The 23,253-nt window shown below is 36.8% G+C and overlaps 1 protein-coding gene across 3 annotated transcripts in view; it reads right to left on the reverse strand.

Moving 5' to 3' along the window:
• cep152 (centrosomal protein 152) overlaps positions 1-23,253 on the reverse strand; it is a 52,870-nt gene that overhangs the window by 6,393 nt on the left and 23,224 nt on the right. For 2 of the 3 annotated variants that reach the window (XM_058087351.1, XM_058087350.1), the window contains exons 13-26: positions 21,562-21,766; positions 21,377-21,481; positions 16,179-16,309; positions 14,424-14,552; positions 14,236-14,350; positions 10,514-10,699; positions 10,180-10,440; positions 9,559-9,690; positions 7,902-8,216; positions 7,749-7,824; positions 7,516-7,683; positions 7,362-7,446; positions 5,125-5,207; positions 2,318-2,474 (exon numbers count right to left, since the gene is read on the reverse strand). In XM_058087351.1, coding sequence (XP_057943334.1) covers positions 2,318-2,474; positions 5,125-5,207; positions 7,362-7,446; positions 7,516-7,683; positions 7,749-7,824; positions 7,902-8,216; positions 9,559-9,690; positions 10,180-10,440; positions 10,514-10,699; positions 14,236-14,350; positions 14,424-14,552; positions 16,179-16,309; positions 21,377-21,481; positions 21,562-21,766 — 2,148 coding nt within the window. The remainder of the gene's footprint in view (positions 1-2,317; positions 2,475-5,124; positions 5,208-7,361; positions 7,447-7,515; positions 7,684-7,748; positions 7,825-7,901; positions 8,217-9,558; positions 9,691-10,179; positions 10,441-10,513; positions 10,700-14,235; positions 14,351-14,423; positions 14,553-16,178; positions 16,310-21,376; positions 21,482-21,561; positions 21,767-23,253) is intronic. The other variant, XM_058087352.1, reaches the window with a different exon arrangement.

The raw sequence follows: 23,253 nt of genomic DNA on the forward strand, positions 1-23,253 counted from the left end.
AGCGGGTTTTATCCCAAAGTATTATCCCATGGATAACAATTAACAAGAATGTGGATAGCATGAACTACCTCCACTATGACATACAGAAGCTTGGGAACTACACCGAGGCCGGACTCACAGCAAATGAAGAACAACTCCATGCCACGTCAGAATCACATCGCCTTGGATGGACTGCTGGCACATCAGCAAGGAGTGTGCGCCATGTTCGGCGACCATAATGCATGTCCATCCCCAACAATACAGATTCCACAGGAATGCTGATGCGTGCTATCTCTGGTTTAAAGGCGCTAAAACACCAAGATGAAGAACACTGGTGTTGACACTGAGATGTTTGGTGACTGGTGGAGAGCATTTTGGGGACAATGGTCCCCTTACGTCAGGGGTGGGCAAACTTTTGGACTTGTGGGCCGCACTGAGTTAACAAAACTGTCCGAGGGGCCAGAATATATATTTTTTATAACACACACACATTATTTTACACTTATAATTATAACAGTCCACCTTGAATTATTTGTCTAATTTTATTTATTTATTATATATTTTGATTAATTATATTATATATATTAATTGTATTATTATATATATTTTTACATTTTTATTATTTATTTATTTATTTTATTTACTTATTTGTATATATTATTTGTATATGCTTATAATTCTAACAGTCCACCTTGAATTATTTGTCTAATTTTATTTATTTATTATATATTTTGATTAATTATATTATATATATTAATTGTATTATTATATATATTATATTTTTACATTTTTATTATTTATTTATTTATTTTATTTACTTATTTGTATATATTATTTGTATATGCTTATAATTCTAACAGTCCACCTAGAATTATTTGTCTAATTTTATTTATTTATTATATATTTTGATTAATTATATTATATATATTAATTGTATTATTATATATATTATATTTTTACATTTTTATTATTTATTTATTTATTTTATTTACTTATTTGTATATATTATTTGTATATGCTTATAATTCTAACAGTCCACCTAGAATTATTTGTCTAATTTTATTTATTTATTATATATTTTGATTAATTATATTACATATATTAATTGTATTATTATATATATTATATTTAATGTATATTATATTTTTACATTTTTATTATTTATTTATTTATTTATTTTATTTACTTATCTGTATATATTATTTGTATATATTTGTATTTGCTTATAATTCTAACAGTCCACCTAGAATTATTTGTCTAATTTTATTTATTATATTATATATTATATTTAATCTACATATTATATATATAATTTATTATATATATTATAATTATATTATTATTATTAATTACATTAATTACACCAATTATATTATATTTTTATATATTTATTATTTATTTTATTTATGTACTTATTTGTATAATTCTATCTCTAATCGTGTCAGATTATTAGCTATATGTTTTAAATATGTTCCATATATCCCTTTTTTCCAGAGCACTTTAAACATCAAACCACATCAAACTTGAATTTTACATTAAAAATATTTTTTTATTATTTTTATTGTTATTTTTTTTACTGAAGAAGACATCCGACTTGTAAGTCATGTTGCCAGCATGTACATATGTTAAAAGTTAGAAAGCAACTGGCGGGCCGGATTCAAACGCTTAGTGGGCCACATGTGGCCCCACCGGGCCGTAGTTTGCCCACCCCTGCCTTACGTGATGTCCGTGCTTGTTGCACTCGCTGTTGCCCTTCTTTTGTGCGCCTTATATGGATGTTGATGTTGTTTAGATGTAAGCACATTTTCTGACAAAGATGACCAGCTAGGTGAAAAACCGAGAGGAGACCCAAGGAGCGACTGGAGGGAAATATTAGAATAAAATGTAAATACAATTATTATTTTATTAGTTATCACCCTTATCACCATTTGCTTTGACACTAGAAAGTGTTTGAATGTGCTGGTGAGGGAATGGTGAGGGAATCATGACCCTGATCAGAGACCTGGAGGGTGCCCGGATGGGTCAACAGCGGACCCTGCGGATGCTAATGTTAATCCTGCAAGAATGTGTCAAGATAAAGAACTCATAAAACATTAAAAGTAATGACTCTCACATACACACACACATAGACAAACAAATACAGCTTGTGCAACTACCTTCTTCACCCCCCCCCCGTCCCCCTAGAGTTGCACAACCATGTAGTAGGGACCCCCGAAAGAGAATGCATGTCACTGGGTATGTGGTTTCACTCTCCTCGCTGCAAGAAACTTTGAGTTTGAGTGAGTTTGAACCCGACAGGGACAATGATCCAACACCAAAACACCATTGAAGGAATTACCCTGCGGTATTCCCACCGTCCTCCGCTAACTCCTGCAGACATGTCCGGTAGTGGCGGCGCATCCTGCGTGCCGTGTCCTGCCTCTCCCTCTGCACCGCCGTCCGGATCGTCTCTGCCGCTCGCTGGCGACTCTCCTCGAGGTAACACAGCATGTCTCCTGGCCAGACAAACATGCTAATTAGCCTCGCTTTGACGTCAGATTACATACCGTATGCAACAAGGGATCAGCAAAGATCAGGACCAAAACCCGGCCTGACTAGACGACTTTCTACATTTTCCTTTATGAATCGCTGGTTGTTGGAATCGGCAATTTCAGGTAACCAAATCATATAGCAGACATACAGCCATAGATAAGACAGAAGCCCTGTGATTGGCTGTGGACCAAGACAGCTGGGATAGGCTCCAGCGTACCCTCGCCCCTCGGGAGGATAAGCGGTATAGAAAATGGATGGATGCATTTACAGAAAGTGTACAATTATTATTTAACCACAATTTGGGCACCCTTGTTGTTTTATTGATTTGAATACCTTCAACATGAATTATTGGAAATAATGAAAAAATGAATGATTTGGTAATCTCACTGACCCTTGACCTACATACGCATTTGAAGCCGATCATTTTCCAGTTGCATCTTCTCTGAAGAGTAGCACCGTGCTAGCCTCAAAACAACTGGCAAACCACCTGAAAGCAAAGATTGTTCGACATCATGGTCTAGGGGAAGGATACAAAAGATAGCTCAGAGATTTTCAGCTGTCTGGTTCCACTCTGAGGACCATAGTGAGGAACTGGGACAGTTCTAGTTAAAGCCCGGAAAAATCTCAGATAAGCAGAGGCAAAGGATGGTGAGAAGTGTCAAAGTCAACCCATAGACCAGCTCCAAAGACCTACAACCTGATCTTGGTGCAGATGGTCTCACTGTGCATCCTTCAACTATTAGGGGATGCTGCACGGGAAAGTCATGCACGCAAACACTTTTGGACAAGCCAGCTTCATTTTGGATGAAGGTTCTGTGGACGGATGGAACTAAAATGGAGTTGTTTGGACATGCAAACACTTGCTACCCGCAGTAACATTTGGTGGTGGTTCCATCATGCTGTGGGGCTGTGGGGCCAGTCCAGGCCTGGAGACCCTAAACCAGGGGTGGGCAAACTACGGCCCGGGGGCCACATCCGGCCCGCCAAGTGTTTGAATACGGCCCGCCCAATCTTTCCAAAGTATTGAATTTAAAGTCAACATACAACCTGGCATCATGGCCTGAGCCAACCTTTTGATGGTTGTATCAATTTCGTTGTTTGACATGGTCTGTTGTTTACAAAGTGCTCCTGAAAAAAGAGACACAAGCACATAATAATAATAAAAATTAAAATAATAATTATTATATTATTATTATAACTATTATGATTATTATATTTATTATATTAATGCTAATTATTATATTAATTATATATAATAATATTGTTATATTTGCATATTTTACATAATAATAATATAATAATTATTATTTTAATTTTATTTAAATTATTATAATATTTTATTATTTTTAAAATATTTAAATATAAATATAAAATAATAAATAATAATAGCAGATTGCATGACAATTTTACAGATACAATAATACCAGGTGGACTGTTATGTGTAAAATATATAGTCTGCCCCCGGAAACAAGCACATAATAACAATAAAAATTAAAATAATAATTATTATATTATTATTATAATAACTATTATGATTATTATATTTATTATATTAATGCTAATTATTATATTAATTATATATAATAATATTGTTATATTTGCATATTTTACATAATAATAATATAATTATTATTATTTTAATTTTATTTAAATTATTATAATATTTTATTATTTTAAAAATATTTAAATATAAATATAAAATAATAAATAATAATAGCAGATTGCATGACAATTTTACAGATACAATAATACCAGGTGGACTGTTACGTGTAAAATATATAGTCTGCCCCCCCCCCCCCCGGAAATTTTGTTATATCAATGCGTTATATCAACATTCCGGAATGGCCATCTCAGTCCCCAGTAGGGCTGGGTTAAACCATTATTTCTGTAATCCATTAGTCTAGAAAATAGTTTTTTGATTAATCTTTATTGATCTAATTAATTAATAATGGTATATTATCAATTAATTAATTCAAACTAATAATTAAATTTATTATTAATTTATTTATTATTATTATTATTATTAAATGCATTTATTAAAAACTATATTTGGAAAGCAGGAAGTGAACAAATGTAAGAGTTAGTGATTGTAAAAGTACCAGATGGAGGGGTAAGATTTAATAAGCTTTGCTTCTTCCTACTCCTTTTTTGGCGAACAAATGAACCACCCCCTAAAATACCCGTTCAGTCTGCCAGCTGTTTTGTTCATGACCGACACAGCACTAGTTGGTGAGCTGTTGAGTCGGAACCAACGTGAACATGAGTGAACGAACGACTCCACACGACTGACCGGGTCTATGCACGGGGGGGGGGGGGATCACAGGCTAACAACCTATTGACCGAAATGAACGGCTTTTTTTACTGAATGAGCCGCAACGATCCTGTTCACTGAAAACGGTTTCAACGAGGTGAAGGCCCATCGACATGCGGTTCTTGCGTCAACTTATTTTTTGTCGATAACGTTGACGCGTGGTCCCGGCCCTAGCCCCCAGCCCTAGTCCCCAGACCTAAATATTATTGCCAATCTGTGGGGTGCCCAAACGTTTTCATACCACTGTATTGTCGGTTTCTGGTCCACAGCCGCATCACAGAGAAACATACAAGTCGACTAACCTCGGATCTTTTTAACAGTCGTCAAGTATTGCTGCTTCATCTCCTCCAGACCTTCTTGAAGATTTTGCTGGCAATCACAGGCCCTAAAAATGACAAAAATACCCTTTAATTCCCTTGGAACCAATACAAACCATTGAAGTTTATTCACAGCCCAGCTGGAGGTCATGGTCAGCCATTTTGGTAGCATCATAAACCATAAACTGCCCGGGAAGCACTTTGGCTTTCCATTTTTTTGTTCCGTCAGAATCGATTATTGACATTTATGAATTGATTAATAATCATCAGCGTCCATCAAAAACATCGGCTCAGAGTGACTTTGACGACCGGCAAGTCGTGTTAAAAGTTGACATTAAATGCTGGGCGGGGCCACCACTCAGCAAGCCAGTGTGGCGTGGCGTGGAGTCACTACCGTAGTTCAAGGGGGCCTAATATTCTGACATCTAAATGTAATGGTAATGGTAATGGTAATGGTAATGGTAATGGTTTGATTTCATTTGAACATGCATCAGATTCCAATTGAGTGCATCCCATAATCAGTTCCCAGTTCCACATGTCCAAAAGGAGTAGGAAGAAGCAAAGCTTATTAAATCCTACCCCTCCATCTGGTGCTTTTACAATCACTAACTCTTACATTTGTTCACTTCCTGCTTTCATAATATAGTTTTTTAAAAAATGTGTTTTAGTTAATTTTTTTTGTCACATACTACATAATAGATAATGGGTACCATAGTAAGTGTCAATATAGTGATATATAGCAGTTTTACAATCAGTAACTGTAACATTTGTTCACTTCCTGCTTTCCTAATATAGTTAAATTTTTTTAAATTGAAAAAAAATTGTAATTATTTTTAATTTTTTTTTTTTGTCCCATACGGAAGTACTGGGTGATATGAGCATCCAATGCCATAATGGGTACCATAGTTTTTAGCTTTAATTTTTCATTTTATTTATTTTTTGTCACGTACCGAAGTACGAGGTACATTTAGTGAAGATTGCTTTTATAGTTCTTATCCCATATTTCCACACAATAAGTAAGATATGGTAGAACCAGAGAACAATAAAGAGTGTTGTGTTAGAATGTTGTATTCTCGTGTTAAACAGTGCCAAAAAAAAAAACAATGGAAACTTTCAGATAATGAGGTTTGCGCATTTGGACATGAAGTTTGGACGCCTCTGATCGCCGGCTTTCAGAGAGTTTTTTTCTAACAAGGAGCTTTGACAACAGTGTGCGGTATGGCAGCTGAATAGGCGCAGATTCTGGAAGATCTAGAGCAGGGGTGGGCAAACTACGGCCCGGGGGCCACATCCGGCCCGCCAAGTGTTTGAATACGGCCCGCCCAATCTTTCCAAAGTATTTCATTTAAAGTCAACATACAAGCTGGCATCATGGCCTGAGCCAACCTTTTGATGGTTGTATCAATTTCGTTGTTTGACATGGTGTGTTGTTTACAAAGTGCTCCTGAAAAAAGGGACACAAGCACATAATAATAATAATTATTATTATTTTTATTATTAGATTATTATAATAATTATTAGAACTATTATGATTATTATAATTATTATATTAATGCTAATTATTATATTAATTATATATAATATTATTGTTATATTTGCATATTTTACATAATAATAATATAATAATTATTATTTTAATTTTATTTAAATTATTATAATATTTTATTATTTTTAAAATATTTAAATATAAATATAAAATAATAAATAATAATAGCAGATTGCATGACAATTTTACAGATACAATAATACCAGGTGGACTGTTACGTGTAAAATATATAGTCTACCCCCCCATAAATTTTGTCATATCAATGCGGCCCGCGAGTCAAAAAGTTTGCCCACCCCTGATCTAGAGACCTTTGTGTGCGGGTTATCATGGGTAGCTGCTCTACAGGAGTTCACAACGCAATACAAATGGATGAAAAATGAGCAAAAGAAGTCCCCTCTGACAACAACAATAATAATAATAATAATAATAACAATGTTGCCGTGGCGTTATTAATATGCAGCTCACATGATGGAAACGGAGCCTAGTTGCTGCTTTACCGATGTTTTTACGGAACATCGGTAAACAAAAATAGGCTGTACGAAGCCCATGTTCATGTGTCACATAAGGATCGTGGATGATGGGGGGGCAGAATTCCAAAACCAGTTCAGTTCCAAGTATGTCATTTTCCGACGACAATAAAGAGAAGTGCTTGAAGAAGCTTGAAAACATCACAAACCCAGCAGCTTCCTTGCTTTTTTTCACTTGGTCCAGTTGCAACAAATGCTCCTCCCGTGTCTTTTGCAATCTGCTTTCATGCTCGTCTGCAAGAACCACAGATGATTAGCACTTTACCTGAGGAAAAAAAATAGCAAAACCAAAACAAACCTTACCTTTGAGTTTCTGCATGGTGGTTTTGTGTTCTCGGACGCTATGCTGGAACTGACGGCAGGCTTTCTCCAGGTGCTTCTGGAGCTCCTGGTTCTTTTTCTGCAGCTTACTGGCAGCATCTGCACACTCCTTCATGCTGCAAGGCTGCTGTCTCATCTGGGTCAAAGAGCCTACAAAAGGGTGGAGGGTCATTTCACTCGTCCATCGACTGAAACGCGATGGAGGCGTTACATACTTTGCATCTCGTCGAGTTCTCTTTCATGCTGCTGTTGTGTTTCTCGTAATACGCAGCTCAACTGCGCCTCACTAATCTGTGCGGTGGAGAAAATCAACATGAAGGAAAGCAGCAGCATCCCAAAAGAGAAACATCAATCAATAGCAAACATACTTTCTTCCAGTCCTTCTTGGCCTGGGACACAGCTCTGTCGACAATGTCTTTGCAGGAAGCGTGGATCATGTGTGATATCGTGTTTTCTGATAGACCACCTCTCCTGTTCTCCTCATTGCTCTGCTGGGTGTGGACCTGGGCCAGGCAGGTCTGAAGTTCTGCGAGGAAATCCTCCCTCATCTGGAGTCTATGAGCGTGTTCCTTCTCGGCCCGCTGAGATGCCCACTCATGCTCTCTGGCTCTCAGGGTCTGCTGGAGCTTGGCTTCCATCTGGACCAGCAGCTCCTTCCTTTGGTGGTCAGCCTCCTCTCTGGCCTGCAGCAAAGCCAGCTCTAGTTTCTTGTGCACACTAACTGCTACATTTGTTCACTTCCTGCTTTCCTAATATAGTTAAAAAAATGTTTTAAAATTTATTTTTATATTTATTTTTTTTTTGGCCAATTTTAAATGAACAAACCAGTAATCAGTCATTCAAAGGGTCATTTTTACTCACTTTTGTCACTACAACTTTTGAAATAACGTATGCAAATGATATGAAAATTTGAAAAAAAAATTTGAAAATTTGAGCTTGTGAGATTGACTGAGGCTCGTCGGCCGTTCATTCTTTTTACATTTATATTGTTTATTTGAATATTTTTTGTATGTGTAATCCGCATTTGCACTTCTTTTTATTATTGTTTTTAACACATCTCAAGATAGTAAAAAACAGTAAAACCTTTTTTTTTTTGTTATTCCTACCATAATTTTAGATTACAAGGAGTGCAGCACAATTGCAGCATTGGATGGGTGGGGTGGGGGGTGGGGGGGGGGGGGTGGGGGGGGCAGTGGTCACAGCATCAGAAGGGGGTGGGGGTTCGTAACACCGTACCTGGGAGCTGAGACGCTCGGGTCCGGAGGGCTGTCATTATTAATTATTATTATTATTATTATTATGATTATGATTATTATGGTTATTATGATTATTATTATGATTATTATTATGATTATTATGATTATTATTATGGTTATTATGATTATGATTATGATTATGATTATTATTATGATTATTATTATTATTATTATTATTATTATTATTATTATTATTATTATTATTATTATGATTATTATTATGATTATTATTATGATTATTATTATGATTATTATTGTTATTATGATTATTATTATGATTATTATGGTTATTATGATTATTATTATGATTATTATGGTTATTATGATTATTATTATTATGATTATTAATAATAATAATAATAATAATAATAATAATAATAATAATAATAATAATAATAATCGATATTATTATTAATAATAATAATAATAATAATAATAAAATATAATGAAAAAAACAATAATAGTACTTCAGATTTCAAGGTACGTCATCACGTGCTGTTGTGCTGTTGAGTCGGAACCAACGTGAACACGAGTGAACGGACTGACTCGACACGGCTGACCGGGTATATGTACAGGCTACCGACCTATTGACCGAAATGAACGGCTCTTTTTACTGAATGAACCAGAATGATCCATGCACCCCAACTGTATTACAGTACAACAGTATTTTGCATTACAAAGCTTTTCCCCGTCTAGAAAAGCTAGCTTATAGTTGCCTAAAATGCAGTCTGTCATCCATGCATGGATCAAACATACATGCTTGCTGTACCTGCTGATCGATGTGCCATTTCTGCTGCTCTTCCCATTTCTTCTTCTCTCTTTGAAGTGAGGCTTGGTATTCCGGTAATGAGGTCAAATCCTCAATCCAGTGGTTGTAAGCCCTGGCCACAGCACCTTCAACCTGTGACAAATTCACATATTAACATTTACCTCCTTGTTCGTTAGGGGTGGAAGAAAATATCATTTCGGGGATATATTGCGATACTTTGTTCCACGACGCTGCATCGATATTAAAAAAGTATGATATGGATATTTATCATTGTCATTTTTTCATGTAAATCCAGGGAGCAAAAACAGTATCTTCCGAAGCAAAATTGGCCATCGGCTAAGGGTGATGGAAAAAAATCGGTATCGGCATCGGCTCAAAAAAAAACCACATCGGTCGATCCCTTGTTCTGAAGTATAGGCAAGGTCAGGTGATTAGAACATGACTTTTACACCGGAAATGACGGTATTAGCAATTCATGTGAAACGGAAAAAGAGGGTACGACAAAATGAGCTTTGCTTCTTCCTACTCCTTTTTGGACATGTGGAACTGTGAAGTGTAACGTGATGTATTCCAGTGTAAACGATATGCATGTTGGAAATGAAATGAAACCATGACCACTACCTTACTGGCCAGATCCTCCAGATGTTTGTCCTGCGTGTCCCTCCGGACTTGGTTCCTGGCGTCATCCACAGCTTGGCGTTGGACTTTGTCAGCGTCCAACTGCAACTGCAATCTTTGGGCACTGAGCTTGGAGTTCAGCTCTTCAACGGTGATCATCAAGCGGTCTGCTTCAAAGCCATCCGTCTGACAGGTCCCGTCAGATGTCACAGGGCGCTTTTCACATCGAGCCTCCTCAAGCTTCAGAGTCCACTTCCTCTCCATCTACACGGGATCAGAAGATGCCGGTACGTATTTACTGTTATCACTTTAAAAAGCAGATTTGTGGAGACAATACCCGCTGGCGATCTTCTTCCCAAGCAGCCTTGGCCGAGGCTACGTGGGAGATCACCACTCGCTGGATCTCAGCCTCCTTCTCTTTGGACCACAGGGACTTCAGCTGGTTGATAGATTCCTGGTGTTGAGCTTCAAGCTCGGCTCTCACTTTGTCCACATTTGTGCGGCTCGCTTCCCTTTGGTTATGCTAAACGATGAAACAAGTCAAATCTTACAACTAAGCCATTATTATGGAAGACCATTTTACACAAAATATCTGTCTGGGTAATTGAGACAGTACACTGGCATGTATATTTATATTAAATATAGCAATTAGTATACAGTAGGGTGTTCAGAAAAATAAAAGTTTGTGATATTCGTTGTGCTGGCGACATGACTTGCAAGTCGGATGTCTTCTTCAGTAAAAAAAAAAAAAACAATAAAAATAATAAAAAATTATTTTTAATGTAAAATTCAAGTTTGATGTGGTTTGATGTTTAAAGTGCTCTGGAAAAAAGGGATATATGGAACATATTTAAAACATGTAGCTAATAATCTGACACGTTTACAGATAGAATTATACAAATAAGTACATAAATAAAATAAATAATAAATGTATAAAAATATAATAATTGATACATAATGTAATTAATAATAATATAATTATAATATATATAATAAATTATATATATATATAATATGTAGATTAAATATATAATATAATATAATAAATAAAATTAGACAAATAATTCTAGGTGGACTGTTATACAAATACATACAAATAATATATACAAATAAGTAAATAAAATAAATAAATAAATAATAAAAATATAATATCATATATTAAATATAATATATATAATAATACAATTAATATATATAATATAATTAATCAAAATATATAATAAATAAATAAAATTAGACAAATAATTCAAGGTGGACTGTTATAATTATAAGTGTAAAATAATGTGTGTGTGTTATAAAAAATATATATTCTGGCCCCCCGCACAGTTTTGTTAACTCAGTGCGGCCCACGAGTCCAAAAGTTTGCCCACCCCTGGTCTAGGTCTTTTCGACATCGCCAAAGGGAACGTGATGTCCCACATTGAAATTCAAGAAGACAGGGACCTCCTGAGGGATCAACGCGGTGCCCGGGTGGATCTGATACGAAGTACGAGGCGAGAATCAAGGCAAAATACAAGAAACAAAAGGACCTCGAGAGGCGTCGCTGGAAGTCGAAGAGTGAAATCGACAGACTTTTGGCCAAATCAGCGCTTGAGTGTGAGCAATCTCAAGCCACTTCATCTGAAGACGATCACGACGACGATGAGTATGCGCCTCCAAAACCTCTACGCCTACGGTCCCGTACCAAAAAATCCTTTGTGAATCGATCCGATGGTCTGTAGTGACACCATTCTGGCCTTGTTGGTCCGTGTTCAGTATGCCGAGTGTGCATACTGAACAGAGAACAAATAGAACACGCAAACAAAACAGTTACTTTACGAATTAACAGCATGTACAGTGAACGCACCTTCACACTACAGGTAAGGGCCAGAAAATTAGAATATTTTGATTTATTTTATATTTTATATTTTTTTTTATATTTTATTTATTTATATTATATTTTGATATTTTGAACTTGATTTATTTCAGTCATTGTGTTCAAAAGGTATAACTTTTACATTATATTTAATCATTGCACACAGACTGATGCATTTCAAATGTTTATTTCTTTAATTTTGATGATTATAGGTGGCAACAAATGAAAATCCGAAATTCCGTGGGTCAGAAAATTAGAATATTGTGAAAGGGTTCAATTTTGAAGACACCTGGTGCCACCCACTAATCAGCTGATTAACTCAAAACACCTGCAAAGGGCTTGAAATGGTCTCTCAGTCCAGTTCTGAAGCTTACACAAACATGGGGAAGACTTCAGATTTGACAGCTGTCCAAAAGGCAACCATTGACACATTGCACAAGGAGGGCAAGACTCAAAAGGTTATTGCTGAAAAGGTTGGCTGTTCTCAAACCTCTGTGTCCAAACACATTAATGGAGAGGCAAAGGGAAGGAAAAAGTATAGCAACACATGGTAATGGCATTGGCTGCGTGTAATGGTGTCTACCTATGTGTAATGTGAAAATAAAGGCATCGGCTTCTCGGACTATAGGAGCTTTCGCCTAGGGCAGGGGTCGGCAACCTTTACTATGAAAAGAGCCATTTCACCCCCTTGCTCACTAAAGAAAAATAGCCTGGAGCCGCAAAACATAGTATGTTTAAAACAAAATTGGAGGGAATTTGGGGCTATCAAAGTAGTTCAGATAAGAAAAAAAACAAGTTGGAGTACTCTTGCTAGTATTATATTAAATATAAACTTACATAAATATATGTGTAAATTACTGTAAACTTACCTGATACCTGAAGTTCCAATGTCGCTGTTTTATATGATCTCTAATTTATTTTTTAGAATTGTCAAATAGCTTTGGGAAAGTATGAAAAGTATTTATAAAGTATTTTCCTTAATGTTTACCTGTGAGAGAGAACTGAATAGCATCCTGTCTGCTCATCCTTGTACTCATCCAATCACCAGTCAGAACTCGGTCAGGATGCATTCATGGACTCACACAAAGTTGGATTTTTTTTAAACTCATTACAAAGACATGCTTTTTCCCCACTGTGGTGTTAAAAAATATTCAAGCATTGCAAAGGGAGCCACAACAAAGAGGCTGAAGAGCCACATGCGGCTCTGGAGCCGCGGGTTGCTGACCCCTGGCCTAGGGGCAGCAAACTGGACTGGTACTGGTACAATGTTGTTATCACATACCTGGGTGTAGTGAGGCACGGGAATGCGTGTGTGAAAAAAGCTGTTATTTTGCTCTGTTAATGGTTTTACGAAATGGAACCGATTCAGCACTTAGCCGCTTCAAATTCCGAAAGAAAAAAAAATCACCATATGAGGCAGGGGTCGGGAACCTTTTTGGCTAAGAGAGCCATGAAGGCCAGATATTTTAAAATGTGTATCTGTGAGAGCCATATACATTTTTTTAAACATTGAATGCAATAAAATGTGTGCATTTTTATGTAAGACCAACAGTTTTAGATATAATGGGCTCTAATTACGTAGACCAGGCACACTACCCCACGCCAATGGGGTGTGGCCAGCACACTTTCGTGAGCAGCGCAGTGTCTAATAATAAATCAAATACTTGTTGCCATTAATACAACTTCTGCTGCTGCATAGTTTTGCACCATACTTTATTATTTATGTATATTTCATTCTTTTGGCCATCTTTGCCAGAAGGCTTGGTTCTGCAGCTTTAGCTAGGCGACTATTTGACTAAAGGAGGAAAGTTTATATTTACATGTTGACATCTCAATGACCGAGGTAGACTACCGCATTACCCAGTAATAATCCAGTTTTGGTGTTTGACCTGGAAAATATCTTCAAGAAAGATGGATATGGTCGGCCGTATTGCAGTAGAAAATAGATGGACGGATTAAAATGCATAAGAAAGTTTTGAATATTATTTTTAACAGTGATTTCTGTGATGGTTTACTTTAAAATGTTAGCAAAAATAATTTTTTATTGTGGTAAGAAATGCTTGAGAGCCAGATACAGTCATCAAGAGAGCCCTACCTGGCTCCCGAGCCATAGGTTCCCTACCTCTGGTATAAGGGCTAAACACCCTAGTATACAGGTATTGCATCCAATTCAATTTTGCAGTTCTAGCCAGTGATTATTGTACCTCTTGTTGCTCTCGGTTTCTGACGCTTTCCTCCAGCTTGTCCTTCTCCTTGCACACAGAGATGTAACACTCCTGCACAGCCAACATCTTGTCATTGGTCTCAGAGAGCCGAGTGCTGGATAAGAAGTAAAGCTGAGTTTCAGGTTCCACAACGGTCAAATTCAACAATAAAGACAACATGCGTCTACTTTAGGTGCTGGATGTGCTGCTCATGTTGTGCCGTCAGGTGTTCAACCTGAGTCTTTTGTTCCAGCACGAGCTCCGTCCGAACTCGCTTCACCAGGTCCTCTCGGTGCTGCTGGTAAATCCGCTCAGATCTCAATCAAGAAACAGACAGCGTTACTACAATTATTTTTTTAAAGCAATGACTTATAGTTAGTTTCCCCAAAAAGCTAAATAAAAAATAAAAAACAACAATTAGGATTCAGCTTTGTAGTTACGTGTGCTTTTCTAAACTAGCTATTTAGCTTCCTGTGTGGTGGTGGTAGTGGTAGTAGTAGTAAACGATACATGCATACTGTTGATGTCGATATCATTGCATACAAACGTAACAGTAACGGAAATAATAGCGTTGTACCATTTCAAATAGTCATTCATTACATGAATTTCAACAATCATTTTGTTTAAGTAAAAAAAAAAAAAAGCAAAATGTATTTGTTTTTTTTTAACCCTTGTATTATGTTGCGGGTCAATTTGACCCGTTTCAGTTAAGGTTAACAAGGTTAACTAGCATGATTTGTTAACCGTTGTATTATGTTGCGGGTCAATTTGACCCGTTTCAGTTAAGGTTAACAAGGTTGACTAGCATGATTTGTTAACCGTTGTATTATGTTGCGGGTCAATTTGACCCGTTTCAGTTAAGGTTAACAAGGTTGACTAGCATGATTTGTTAACAAATCATGCTAGCATCATGGTAGTTAACCCTTGCATTATGTTATGGGTCAATTTGACCTGTTTCAGTTTTTGTGTTAATGACCCTAGATGAGGAAAAGTCACAAAATTTCGTGAAGAAAAAGAAAGGATAACCAGTACTTTGGTCAACACAAAAACTGAAACGGGTCTAATTGACCCGTAACATAATACAAGGGTTAACAAATCATGCTAGTTAACCTTGTATTATGTTACGGATCAATTTGACCCGTTTCAGTTTTTGTGTTCATGACCCTAGATGAGGAAAAGTCACAAAATTTCATGAAGAAAAAGAAAGGATAACCAGTACTTTGGTCAACACAAAAACTGAAACGGGTCAAATTGACCCGTAACATAATACAAGGGTTAAATCGTCTGTCAACTTTTATGAAACTATTTATTTATTATACTATACTATTTTTTATTTAACTTTTATACCAGAGATGAGGCCTATAAGAACGAAACGAGAATAAGAAAAGTACAATGGGAAAAAAAATCTATATATTAATATCATTTGTACGACGTTACACTCTTCTGCACTAGCTGGTGTTTGGCGGCATGCACATACATATTAAGGTTGGATAATTTATTTACTTCGTTTGTTGGGTGCTTTATGAACTTACTTATTATTGTCACAGGCTTTGAGCCCAATCTTGTTATGTTTTAAGTACATTTTATTATATATTATATTGAATGTGATATTTTCTTCTTTGGCCTATATTGCCTTATAGCCAAATAGTGCAAACTTACATTTCAAAATTGCAATGTGCACAATGTACATAAAGCATAGAAGAAGATACATTCAAATATTGCTTCATTTTACCTCGAAAAAATTTGATTGTACTTCATATTAACTATGTACTTACTTTTTTAAATTATTTAAAATTAGAATTTTTTTTGTTTTTATTATAAACGTATTTGGGTCATTTTTGGCTAGCTGTCTGCAACCCGCCCAAAATGGATGTACGGATGTACGGATGTACGGATGCCCCCCCCCACACCCCAACAGTGGTTACTAGAAAGGTGTATTGTACCGCTCAGCGGCCTCCTGCTTCTCTTGGTCCAACTCCTGGATCATCTCCCTCATTTTAGTGCAGAGTTCCAAGTTGGCGGAGCGGACTTTCTCCTCACTCTGCTTTAGCTCCATCATTTTCTTCTCCATCACCTAGATTTGGGACAAAACAATAAACTTTAAATCAGAAATCATGGAATGCTAGTCCTTAGCATGCTAACAACTAGTGTGATAAAGCCTTGTAAGTTTATACCTATAAGGATAGCACAAACGTTAACATGCTAACATAAACATAGAAACATATACTAACAATGATAATATGCCAGTTAATGTTAGCATGCTAAGACCGAGTGTGATACAACCTTGTATTTAATAAGTTTATACCTATAAAGATAGCACAAATGTTAACATGCTAACATTAACATAGAAACACATACTAACAATGCTAATATGCTAGTTAAGGTTAGCATGCTAACACCTAGTGTGATAAAGTCTTGTATTTAATAAGTTTATACCTATGAAGATAGCACAAACATTAAGATGCTAACATTAACATAGAAACATGTACTAATGATAATATGCCAGTTAATGTTAGCATGCTAACACCTAGTGTGATAAAGCCTTGTATTTAATAAGTTTATACCTATAAAGATAGTATATGTTTCTATGTTAATGTTAGCATGTTAACGTTTATGCTAACAATGATAATATGCCAGTTAATGTTAGCATGCTAACACCTAGTGTGATAAAGCCTTGTATTTAATAAGTTCATACCTATAAAAATAGCATAAATGTTAACATGGTAACATTAACAAACAAACACATACTAACAATGCTAATATGGTAGCTAATGTTAGCATGCTAACACCAACACATATTAACAATACTAACATGCCACTCGCAGCTGGGATTGTCTCAAGCTCACCCAAGACACTAATGAGGATAAATGGTATTGGAAATGGATCATCAGGTGGTAGAGCGGTCATCCCCAACCAGAAGGTGGCTGGTTCGATTCCCCATCCTCCCATGACTATGTGGAACTATCCTTGGGAAAGATATTGAACCCTGATTTGCTCCTGATATTGCAACATGAATACATAAAACAGTGTCAAATTGTGTTTGAGTACATTGAACATATAAAAGTACAATAGTGAAAGTCCATTTACATCCATTGATATTTCCAAAAGAGCATTTTTGGATAATGCATCTTTAAGCATTTAAAGCAACACTTAAGTATGAATAAAACATAGAGTCCAAGTGTGCTTTTCCACCTCCAAGGCAATCAAAGTGCTTTGTGATTATGTATTTTTCTCACTGACTAGTTTGTTCATTTATTATTGCGTGCCTGGTGGTGTCATTGGCTTACCTTTTTGTTGTGTTTTATATATAGCAGGGGTGTCAAACATATGGCCCGCGGGCCGGAACCGGCCCCCAAGGAGGTTCGATCAGGCCCGCAGGATAATTTGAAAGTAGAAAAAAAATGCATAAAAGACATGGAATTAATATTTTTAATTCGCTGCAATTCATGGATTATCCGCTAAGGGGCGCACTCTTTCCATGAGAGTAGAAGACAAGCCGCATCACTGAGACAGACTGAAAACAGCAGACGGTATCAATGCGCCATCTGCTGCTTGTTACGACGTTGTTACTACCTTGGTCTCTACCTCTCCGCTACACCCTCATTAGCCAAAATGTCGTTATCCAAACGGAGAAAAGTAGATAAGGAGTGTAGAATTTTCAAAGAAAAATGGACCACGTCCTATTTATTTACAGAGATGCACAGAAAACCTCTGTGCTTGGTGTGTTTGCAACAAGTTTCGGTATTGAAGGAATATAATATTTGACTCATCACAGCGAAAAACTACCAGGGTACCCCAAATTAACAGCCCTGGCTGCTAAAATTTTGTGCATGTTTGGGACAACCTACCTTTGTGAACAAATTTTCAATGCATATTTGTGAATGATAAAAGTAAATTGCACATTTGTCTAAGGAAATATGAGGTGTTTCATGAAATGTTTTGTAAAAGGATAGTTCATTACATTTCAATATTTTCCTAAAGTTCTTGTGCTTCTTTACACCAAAACAAAGGAAAGACATGATATTTTGGTTATTTATAGCAGAGTATGGTATCATTTTAATGGTCCGGCCCACTTGACATCTCCCTAGGCCAGGGGTGGGCAAACTACGGCCCGGGGGCCACATCCGGCCCGCCAAGTGTTTGAATACGGCCCGCCCAATCTTTCCAAAGTATTTCATTTAAAGTCAACATACAAGCTGGCATCATGGCCTGAGCCAACCTTTTGATGGTTGTATCAATTTCGTTGTTTGACATGGTGTGTTGTTTACAAAGTGCTCCTGAAAAAAGAGACACAAGCACATAATAATAATAAAAATTAAAATAATAATTATTATATTATTATTATAACTATTATGATTATTATATTTATTATATTAATGCTAATTATTATATTAATTATATATAATAATATTGTTATATTTGCATATTTTACATAATAATAATATAATAATAATTATTTTAATTTTATTTTAATTATTATAATATTTTATTATTTTTAAAATATTTAAATATAAATATAAAATAATAAATAATAGCAGATTGCATGACAATTTTACAGATACAATAATACCACGTGGACTGTTACGTGTAAAATATATAGTCTGCCCCCCCCCCGCCAAAAAAAAGAATTTGTTATATCAATGCGGCCCGCGAGTCAAAAAGTTTGCCCACCCCTGCCCTAGGCCGTATGTGGCCCACGATGCCAAACGAGTTTGACACCCCTGATATATAGTATATATACACAATGTCCATTTCAGAAATAAAGCACTAAATAATAACAACTGTTTAACTGACATCAAAACCTGGATGGAACCCAATTTCCTCAAAGTTAATAGTGACAAAACAGATATTATCATCACTGGTCCAAAAACATCACAGCATCTGTCTCAAACTCGACAGCGCCACCCTCATTCCAACCTCGGCATCCTCCTGGACCCCCACCCTTTCATCAAACAGTTAACCCGGACTGCATTCTTCCATCTTAAGAACATAGCCCGACTCTGTCCATCACTTCCATTCTCTGCCGCTGAATCCCTGATCCACATGTTTATCACATCCAGAATGGACTACTGGAACAGTATTCTCTACGGTACACCATCCAAAACCCTCAACAAAATAAAATATATTCACAACCTCACCTCCACCCGCTCCCGTCAACACATTACCCCCGTCCTCCAGGAGGCTATCGATATTTTTTATATTAGTTTTCCATAGCCGTGGCCACAGCCGTGCCATGTTCTTGAGATTTCTTCAGCCCTCCCCGCCCCGTTAGCCGAGGAGTCCTGCCAGCCGTGGGGCCAGCCGCTCCGTGTCGACCTCTAGCCCCCCACAATCCGGAACTCTTTGCCCCATTCGCTCCGTGCTTGCCCTGACCTTCCCATCTTCAAAAAATAACTAAAAAATCCACCTCTTTAAATCTGTTTTTAATGTCTAACTTTTTATACTGTGGCCACCCGCTCCGCTCCGCCCCGCCCTGCCCCGCCCCGCCGTTAGCCTTGTTTTAGCTCTGAATGAATGTATGGTTATTGTATTTTAATGCATCTTTTACTCTGTTTTTCATTCATTCATTTTCTACCGCTTTTTCCTCACGAGGGTCGCGGGGGGTGCTGGAGCCTATCCCAGCTGTCTTCGGGCGAGAGGCGGGGTACACCCTGGACTGGTGGCCAGCCAATCACAGGGCACATATAGACAAACAACCATTCACACTCACATTCATACCTATGGACAATTTGGAGTGGCTAATTAACCTAGCATGTTTTTGGAATGTGGGAGGAAACCGGAGTACCCGTAGTAAACCCACGCATGCACGGGGAGAACATGCAAACTCCACACAGAGATGGCCGAGGGTGGAATTGAACCCTGGTCTCCTAGCTGTGAGGTCTGCGCGCTAACCACTAGACCGCCGTGCCGCCCTACTCTGTTTTTAATCAACTCTATTTTTTTTTCTCTACTGTAAAGCGTCTTTGAGTACTCTGAAAAGCGCTATACAAATAAAATGTATTATTATAATTATTATTACTAAACAATATATATATATATATATAAATTATTATTTCTTAATTCTAATTATATAATGAAATATTAAATAATTCAAATAATCGCTCCTCATTACTTACTGAAATTTTTTTCTTGCGCATCGATTATTTCTATTAAAGAAGCAAAAATATATTTTTTCACATCAATCGACAAAATTTTGGTCGAATATTTGATGACTAAAATATTCCATAGCTGCTGCCCTTGTATTGTTTCTTGAATTGGCTCATCGACTTCCTTACTCAATCCATTCCATAGTTTGATTCCACATCCTGAAATGCTATGGCTAGCATAACGTAGTCCTAGCATAGAAGCGTTTCAAATGTACTTCTTCCCTGAGATCATATTTCTGAACATGAACTATATCAGCAAGTTGAAGTATTTGTCATTTTACAAATAAGGAGTTAGTATGTTCTCTGTAGGCGGCATTATGAATTATCCTTACTGGCCTTTTTTGCAGTACATTTAGCCAGTGAAGATTGCTTTTATAGTTATTATAACATATTTCCACACAATAAGTAAGATATGGTAGAAGCAGAGAGCAATAAAGAGTGTGGAGTGATTTCTGATTGAGAACAAATGTTGCTTTGTTCAATATTGAAATATTTCTGGCCATCTTATGTTGTATATTTATAATATTGGTATTAATATTTAGTATTTTGTGTGTACCCCGTCTATTTGTATGTGCTGGTAGGTGTCTGTTCTACTGCTACCAAACAGCATGATTTTAGTTTACTTCAAGGACAAGGACAATCTATTATTATCAAAGCATGATTTTAATATGAGCATTTCATCTCTGACCTATTTAAAGATTTATTCTGTGCTCCCCCCAGAACAAAAGCCAGTGGTATCATCTGCAAATAATACCAGCTTTAAGTCTTTTGTAACTTTGATGGAGTTGAACAGTTCTGGTCCCAGTAGTACCCCAGAGGTCATTAATTGGTAGTACCCCCAAGGTTGACCCCTGGGGTACTCCACAAGTAATATTTAAACTTGCAGATGTGTGTTCTCCTAGCTTTACCTATTACTTCCGCTAAGTCAGCTAAGTACAGTGGTATGAAAAATTTTGGGACACAACAGGAGCCATTTAAAATGGTGGATAACCAACCTCCACTTGGTCCAGCAAGCGTCGTTTGTCTTCCCGTAGTTGAACTAACTCATTCTGTTCCCCTCCAGTCAAGTTTAGAGGTTTGATGTGGCTGCACTCTCTAACCTGTGGACATCGATGCTTGAATTAAAACTGGAGCCACTTCATCTCAGAGCCGCGTTGAAGGTTCTAGTCACAGGCCTCACCGATGAGCTGAGCTTGGCGTCGTCTAATTGGGTCTGCAGCTCGTTCTCTCGGACCCGACGCTGTTGCAATTCATCCTGCAGTTGAGTGATTTTCTCACGTTTCACCTTCAGCATCCCTAAGCAGCGCTGCATCTCCACTCGCAGCAGTCGCAGAGCTTCATCCCTGGGCGGCTTGGAGTCGGTCTGGAGGTCGGCAATGGCCGTGCTGGTCATGCAGAAGAAGACAATTGGAGAGGATATTCATTTTAAAAAGAGACTTGAAAGGAAAAGTGCACTTATTTTGGAATCCACAAGCCGTATGTGAAACATGACAACACGTAAAAAAAAATGGCTTACTCCTTATTTGTAAAATGACAAATACTTCAACTTGCTGATATAGTTCAGTATGTGACAAAAATGTAATTAAATAAAAAAAAAATAATAATTAAATAAAATTAAAATATAAAAATTACAATTTTTTTTAACTATATTATGAAAGCAGGAAGTGAACAAATGTAAGAGTTAGTGATTGTAAAAGTACCAGATGGAGGGGTAGGATTTAATAAGCTTTGCTTCTTCCTACTCCTTTTGGACATGTGGAACTGGGAACTGATTATGGGATGCATGTTCAAATGAAATCAAACCATTACCATTACCATTACCATTACAAAGTTGTATTTACAGACAGACCAGTATATAAAGCAAGCTATATTGTCATTGTAGAAGCTAAGATGGATGCCTGGCGTCATGAGGCGTGTCCAAAACAAGACAAAACAAGGAGTAGGAGTAGTATTAGCCCACATGGGGTGTAAGAATATATCGTTTTGGCGAAATATTGCGATACTTTGTTCCACGATACTGCATCGATATTAAAAAGTATGATATGGATATTTATCATAGACTGTATATGGTATTTATTCAAAGGTTGATTTGTGATTTGAATGTAAAGCTGGGATGGTTAGGTGGCAGGACTTCCGTAGCCAATCAGGCAAGGACGTTGAAGGAGATTGACGTTCATGGCCGTTTGGAAAATGTGTCATGTTTCCCGAATAAAAGTATTTGGGAACACTACAAATTTGCGAGTCCGCTTAGCGAGACACCATGAGGACCTGCCGCTAGCAAGCAATGCCAAGGTCCTTTTGTATACTACAAAAGTAGTACTGTGATATTGCAGGTATTTTGTTTTTCTAATTGATATCACTATTTAGTTAATTAATGCTTATTTCAAGCATGCTAAAATGATTTTTTACTGATGTTAGTTACTTTGTTCCACACAAATACTGTTCTGATGGTGGATAAGTCAGGGACTGTATACTCTGCATTTTATTTTATTCATTTATTAGTTTTTTAGTCAATTTAAAGCAGGATGTTAAAGCTTTATTTATCCAAATGCTACACTTGTGTTAGTGTAAAGTTAGTGATACAGCATAACATACTGTTCTAATGGAATAAAAATATGTTTAGTAAGTGCATATTGCGGGTGTCATTCAGTTTTAACTACAAGAAAAACAAAAAAAAAGTATGGTGATATATGGTATCATGAGCCTAGTATCGCGATACGTATCGTATGGCCAGATTCTTGCCAATACACACCCCCTACTCACGTTTATAAGGATTGTGGATGATGGGGCAAAATTCTAAGTTTCCTTCTCCCTGGGCTCACACTGAATCATTTGCGGCGGCGGTCCAAACAGATTCCGTTGTGCCATACGG

Source organism: Doryrhamphus excisus, chromosome 11, assembly GCF_030265055.1.
Source record: "Doryrhamphus excisus isolate RoL2022-K1 chromosome 11, RoL_Dexc_1.0, whole genome shotgun sequence".
Lineage (NCBI taxonomy): Eukaryota > Metazoa > Chordata > Actinopteri > Syngnathiformes > Syngnathidae > Doryrhamphus > Doryrhamphus excisus.